At 35.2% G+C, this 6,404-nt stretch overlaps 1 protein-coding gene across 3 annotated transcripts; it reads left to right on the plus strand.

Annotated features, from left to right (window-relative positions):
- Positions 1-1,563: 1,563 nt before the first annotated feature.
- Positions 1,564-6,136, plus strand: LOC122310861 (probable serine/threonine-protein kinase PBL3). 3 transcript variants are annotated; one of them, XM_043125069.1, is made up of 7 exons: positions 1,564-1,892; positions 2,633-2,979; positions 3,067-3,202; positions 3,945-4,081; positions 4,245-4,368; positions 4,897-5,364; positions 5,539-6,136. In XM_043125069.1, exons 1-6 carry the CDS (start codon positions 1,844-1,846, stop codon positions 5,346-5,348), a joined length of 1,245 nt encoding a protein of 414 aa, XP_042981003.1. In that variant the 5' UTR covers positions 1,564-1,843; the 3' UTR covers positions 5,349-5,364; positions 5,539-6,136. The 3 variants fall into 3 exon arrangements, with proteins under 3 accessions (XP_042981003.1, XP_042981004.1, XP_042981002.1); XM_043125070.1 differs by having other exon boundaries at positions 5,621-6,136; XM_043125068.1 differs by lacking the exon at positions 5,539-6,136 and having other exon boundaries at positions 4,897-5,527.
- The last annotated feature ends 268 nt before the right edge of the window (positions 6,137-6,404 follow it).

Here is a 6,404-nt window from a genome sequence, read left to right on the forward strand (position 1 = left end):
ATTAGATATCATACATGTATTACATTTCTCAAGTAGTATATAACATGTATCCCTATATAAATAAAAAGTAGATTCAAACCAAGTGGTGCAATAATTATTCTAATTATGTTATATTATGCCCGGGAAGTCCTGAATCCAACGTGCCATATATAATGTGAAACAGATGCGGAAGGCTTTGAAAGTTCAATGAAATTAGGTATTATGTACTTGTAATGAGATTGGAATAATGCCTAAACTGTTTGGTTTTTAGCCATCAGGTCATCATTAATTAAGCATAGCCCACACGCAAGGATGGCTTTGGGGATAGGATCATAATTAAAATTGAATTAGAACTCATTAAATATATATTTGACTCTTTCCTCCAGAGTTCCAGTGATGTTACCTTCTTTTTCGAATGTATTATTGTCAATCACTCGGATAAAATATCACTTAAAATTATTATTATTATTATTATATAATTTAAATGATTATATATATATATATATATATATATATATATCATGTCAATTGCTTGAATTGAAACTCACTACTTTAATGAATCAAGTGGCCATTGTGATTATATACTGATCAGGGTAATAATATTTTAAATGAAAAATAATTAAAGGATTAGTTGACAAGAAACCAGAGAAGATTTGTTGTGTGGCGTTAAAGCCAAGTCAAGTGAAACCCAAATGAAAAATAATTACACGTCCCTTTTTCTCGCGAAAATAATAAAAAAAGACGCACGTGTGAACTAAAATCACATCAGCAAACAAACCCATTAATAATTTACTACATAATCTACCAAATAAAGAATTATTTTATTATTAAATTTATCTAGAGAGTGGATAATTTATATTATTTAAATAATAAAATTCAATTTATAAAATTAATTTTTTAAATTATAAATAATATATATTTTATCCTTTTAAGTTGAGAATATAACTTTTTAATAAAAATATCCCATGAGTATTTTATATCTTAGACATCACATGCACGACGGGTGGTCCTATCCACCTACTAGAGAAGGAATGATTCAAGAGCCAGCCCACCCTACCCCACGTCAAGTGAAGGCTTGGCAAAGCTGAGACGATTAAGAATTTTACTAAATTCAGATAAAACATTGACATATTTTTTTAAAAAATGTTGAGAAACAATGAAAATCCGATGATTGTGTTGATATTTACTACTCTTTTTTTTTTTTTTTTTTTTTTTCTCAGCTATTTATTTCTGTTTTTTTTTTTCTATATTTAAAGTATTTTTACAATTGTGATTTTCAATTCTTTAAAAGAAAAATATTATATCTATCAACACATTTTCCAATGATTCTTACCTACTATTTTTTTTTTTTTTGGCTTAATAATGAAGTAAATATTTTTAAATAATGTTATGAGTTTTTCTTTAAAAACTTTAAAAACTATTAAAAAAAATACATAAAATAAAATATCGTTCACGATGGGCAAGCACTGCCCCTCTCAAGGGAGGGTATTCAAGGGAATTCACCTGGCCACTGTGGTGAACACGTCATTGCTGAGACTTGAATCAGTCTCCACGCGTCCAACGCTATATACAAATCCAAATAGGCTTCCCCTTCTCCGCAGTTTCTCGTGTGTTTCCTTCCTTCTTCCTCTGCTTAGTTGCTCTATCGAATTACAGCTAGTTTTCTTTTCTCAGTCAATTGCGTGGAGTTAGTAGGCCAAACTAAGTACATGTGAACACCCTGATTTGCTTTCTGCATTTTTTTTTTTTTTTGGCCTTCTGTTTTCTGCCGAGGATTCAGAATTCATGATGCCTCCCTGATTTTTAGTTGCGAAGAGAGCGTATAACGTCTTGTAAGAGAGTCTCTCTCTCTGGATAGCATACGATGGGCAACTGCTTAGATTCTTCAGCTAAAGTGGATACAGCCATTTCTGGTAACATATAGTTCCCTTTGTAGTTAATCCTATCGCCTTACCCTTTTTTAAATTAAAAAAAAAAAATAGTGAATTTAATCAAATATCTGTTTTCTAACGTGCAAGATTTTTGGTGAGCTGGGTTTAAGATTTTGGAGGAAAATTGACTGTGATTATCTGTGTGGATTACGATTATGATATTTGGGTGTGTTTGTTTCTTTTAGCTCGATTTGTTCTTTTTTTTTTTTTTTTTGGACTTTGGTGGATGGATTTGGAAACCTCTATTTGCTTGCTAATTGGAAAGAAATTCTGGTGGGCGCTCTATGAATATTGTCTTGTCTTATTTTTAATTTTTGCTGGTAACTTGGTAATCAACGTTTAGAAAATGTTATGATCTGTCTAAATCTTGGAAATTTAGCGAGTCGTAGTTTATCTGGGTGTTATAATATCTATCTTCTTTCTTATTATATTCTTCGGCTGTATCAGCATTTCATCTCTTGATGTCTTGAGACAGTTGTGTTGTACGTATGCTTCCTTTCCTGGAAATGAACAAAAGGATTATGAGACAGAGCGTGATGTATTTTGAATTTAGATCGATTCTACAAACAATTTTTCTGAGCCCAGCAAAGTTTGCACTATAATCTCTTTATTATGGAATAGTCCAAAACAGGCATTATTTTCAGCTTTCAGGACCGGAATTGTGGTAGAAACTGCTTGTTTATATTTTTTATGCTATAACAAACTCTTTCTTCTCCTACCAGGATCGGGAGTCTCAAAAAATTACAGCAAAAACAGTCGTTCATCAGCTCCTTCCAGCTTGACCATTCCATCTTTCAGTGAAAACAGCAATGCTTCAAGTCTTCCTACTCCTAGGCCTGAAGGTGAAATATTATACTCTTCAAATGTGAAACCCTTCTCGTTCAATGAGCTAAAGAATGCCACCAGAAATTTCCGCCCCGATAGCCTTCTTGGTGAGGGTGGATTTGGTTATGTTTTTAAAGGCTGGATTGATGAACACACGCTTTCAGCCTCAAAGCCTGGATCTGGAATGGTTGTTGCTGTCAAAAAGCTTAAATGTGAGGGTTTCCAAGGCCACAAGGAGTGGTTGGTAAGTCTCTTCTTCGAAAAATTTTTGGTTGGATATTCTTTGCAATCTTATTATGTTTGGCTTGCCTGCTGATCATATCAATTTCAGACTGAAGTTAATTATCTTGGTCAACTTCATCATCCAAATTTGGTTAAGCTAATTGGGTACTGCCTGGAGGGCGAGAATCGGCTTTTGGTCTATGAGTTCATGCCTAAAGGGAGCTTAGAGAATCATCTGTTTAGAAGTAAGTTTTATCCATTCCAGTAACTTTATGGGAAAGCAAGCCTGTACTGTGTTTTACCTATCATGTGTATAACGTCTGGACCTGTGATGTCTTCTATACCGTTAAACTCTGTTTAATTGTGTGGGGGCAAATTAAAACTCTCTTCTTAACTAAGTAGCAGAGATGCAAAGACTCAAATTTGTTACTCACTTTTTTTCTTGGCAAATATACAGAGGTTGGCCATTCTCAATGTCCGCTGAATAACATAGTCAACTGTAGCTGTTTCCTATTTACCAGATGCCTATCTTTTGCTGTGATTTTGATCTTTTTATTGTTTGAGATAAAACAAACTTTGGAAGATGTTGCCTGTTAAAATTAAAAAAAAAGGCAAAACTAGAAACCTTAATTAACCCTAGAACGAGTTGAAAAATGGTGTTAAGACATCATGCTCTACTCTCACATTTTCCATACTATCAGCACCCTTATTTTCTACTCAATATGAATGAATGATTGAGGGTGTTGAAGATTCTGGTAAACTTGAAACCACAAAAACTCCCTGGCAAACTTGAAAGAGCAAAAACTGTTGATATAGGTTTTTTTAGCCAAACATTAACTGTTATTATATTTTGTTCGGTATGAAATTAAGAATTCAAATTGTTTTCTCTTTTAATTATGTTCCTTCTCTTAGTTCTCTATCTATTACAACTCCCTGTTAGGCTCAGAAATTAAACGTTTTGACACGATGCTTGTTTTTATTTCACAGGAGGGCCACAACCACTTTCTTGGGCAATAAGGATGAAAGTGGCAATAGGTGCTGCTAAAGGGCTCTGTTTTCTTCATGAGGCCAAGTCACAAGTCATCTATCGTGATTTCAAGGCTTCGAATATCCTCTTAGATGCGGTATGATAAATAATGAGGAGAATATTTTATTTCTTTGGAACTAGTTCGTGTCTACGTATTTTGGTATAATTTAAATTAATTTTCCACTGGGTGCTACTGGTGCTGGGACCCAAACCCAATTAATTTAATCACTTACCCAAAAGCCTGTGCATTGGGGATGCAGGAATTCAATGCCAAGGTTTCTGATTTTGGTTTGGCTAAGGCGGGCCCAACTGGTGATAGGACTCATGTCTCTACTCAAGTGATGGGTACTCAGGGCTATGCTGCACCTGAATATGTTGCTACAGGTCCGTAAAATACCCATGTTAATACTATTTAAGTATGATCATTGTAAAGATGGTAGAAATTGGTTTTATGATTTGATGTTTTTTATTTGGAAGGGAAAAGAAAGAAAAATCTAATTGCTTGAAATTGCATTCTAGAAATAGAATATCCAAATCTAATCCTCACGAGTAATTAGCACAAAAAACTAAGGTGGAAAGCATTTATTTTTTGTCACTGTTTTTATTTGCACACCCTTTGCTGAAGTAGAAGAATAGTCTGTGGATAAAAGAAAGAATCATGCAGAGTGTTTGCTTCCTTAAAGGGTGGATACCCCCTCTCTGGGGCTAATGATTTCATTGACCCTTCACCAAAACCGTTTCTAACTGAGAAAAAGAAAAGAAGAATTTGGATAAAGGGAAGAATAATTCTGATTAGATAAATTGAATTGTTTGCTCAACTAGAATATTGCTAATGCTAATGCTCTAATGGGTTGAACTCATTCTAGATATCAAATATCATCTACCAATTTGCTGAAGGTTTCCATTGAACAGGTCGGCTGACTGTAAAAAGTGATGTCTACAGCTTTGGGGTTGTGTTGCTGGAACTGTTGACAGGACGACGTGCTGTTGACAAGACCAAGGCTGGTGTTGAGCAGAATTTAGTAGACTGGGCAAAACCATATTTGGGTGACAAGCGAAAATTGTTCCGCATTATGGACACCAAGTTAGAAGGCCAGTACCCCCAGAAAGGAGCCTATACGGCTGCCACCCTCGCTTTACAGTGCTTAAGCGTTGATGCAAAAGTAAGGCCTCGAATGGCTGAGGTATTATCAACACTGGAACATCTTGAAGGCCCCAAAACTCCAGGTAGACTCTCCCACTCAGAGCAGCAGAGAGATGCGCCCATCCGAAAATCTCCGATGCAACAACATTGTTCTCCTCGAAATCTAACGCCTAGTGCATCTCCATTGCCATCCCACCGGCAACTTCCTCGAGTACGCTAAACAAAGAAGATTTTGTGTAAATTTCTTATTTTTCCATATTATGTTGGTTTTAAAGGATGTAGTATGGCCATAGATCTTTGCATGATCTGGAATTAGACTCAAGTGATAGTTACAACCTGTATATACTGAATTCATGTAGCTTTTTGGTTGTGTTAATCGATTGTTTTGATTCTGTTTAATTAATGTCCAGGTATGCACACGTTCCTTGAAATATGCATTATGTAGCCACACCAATTGTGACAACCTAATCAATGGTCTGTTTCGTTGATTAGATTGCGATCTGTTTTTGGATTACATAAAATCTATACTCAGTGACCACTTGCTCACTGGTCACTGAAGATACGAAAGTACAGGGCATGTGGAGGATGGATTGGAGATATTGTGATTACAGTCGGCTTCTTTTGGGCCAGGCAAGATTCAATCTAATACCTGTCCAAACCCATCGCTACACTTTTTGGAACGGTAGTAGCGTTGGTCGACCTCTTGCTCAAAAATATATGAAGAGAAGATTCTTGAGCTAGCTTTTTCCCTTGGAAAGTTCTTACCAAGTCGCTTGTCAAATTATACTTTTGCAGAGCCCAGCTGCTTGTTAAGATATGGTTTAAGCCCACTTCTGAATATTTATTGATTGCACTGTATGCAGAAAAGCTTTGTAGGAGTACCACTCCAAAACTATATACATCAGTATTTTTGTGCCACCTGGCCTGAAAGATAAAAGAGAAGTCAGTTCATATAATTCTGTCACGCCTTGGGAATATACTTTATCTAACAGAGAAATGATATTTACATTTTTAGAGTGTATAGCTCGCGTACTCATTTTTGGGATCTATACAAAAAAAATTATTTGGTATTTATGCATTCTATAACTGCAAATATCATATCACTATTTTTAATAGTGGCCTTCACTTTTTTTAAAAAGAGTAAGTGAGCACTGCACACTTCTTCTTTTAATAGGGCCTCCACTTATAATATTATTGTATCTATATGCAGCAAGCAATTCATGAATAGCAATAGGGGTGAGCATCGATCTAGTTGGAGTCGGAATTTCTTAAATCC

The sequence above is a fragment of the Carya illinoinensis genome, chromosome 5 (genome assembly GCF_018687715.1).
Source record: "Carya illinoinensis cultivar Pawnee chromosome 5, C.illinoinensisPawnee_v1, whole genome shotgun sequence".
Lineage (NCBI taxonomy): Eukaryota > Viridiplantae > Streptophyta > Magnoliopsida > Fagales > Juglandaceae > Carya > Carya illinoinensis.

Bases quoted from the DNA above. Each gene is read 5' to 3' on its own strand.
- LOC122310861 (XM_043125069.1), top strand. From the start codon at position 1,844: ATGGGCAACTGCTTAGATTCTTCAGCTAAAGTGGATACAGCCATTTCT. The intron at 2,980-3,066 runs GTAAGTCTCTTC...TATCAATTTCAG, and splicing joins AAGGCCACAAGGAGTGGTTG to ACTGAAGTTAATTATCTTGG. The intron at 4,369-4,896 runs GTCCGTAAAATA...TCCATTGAACAG, and splicing joins ACCTGAATATGTTGCTACAG to GTCGGCTGACTGTAAAAAGT.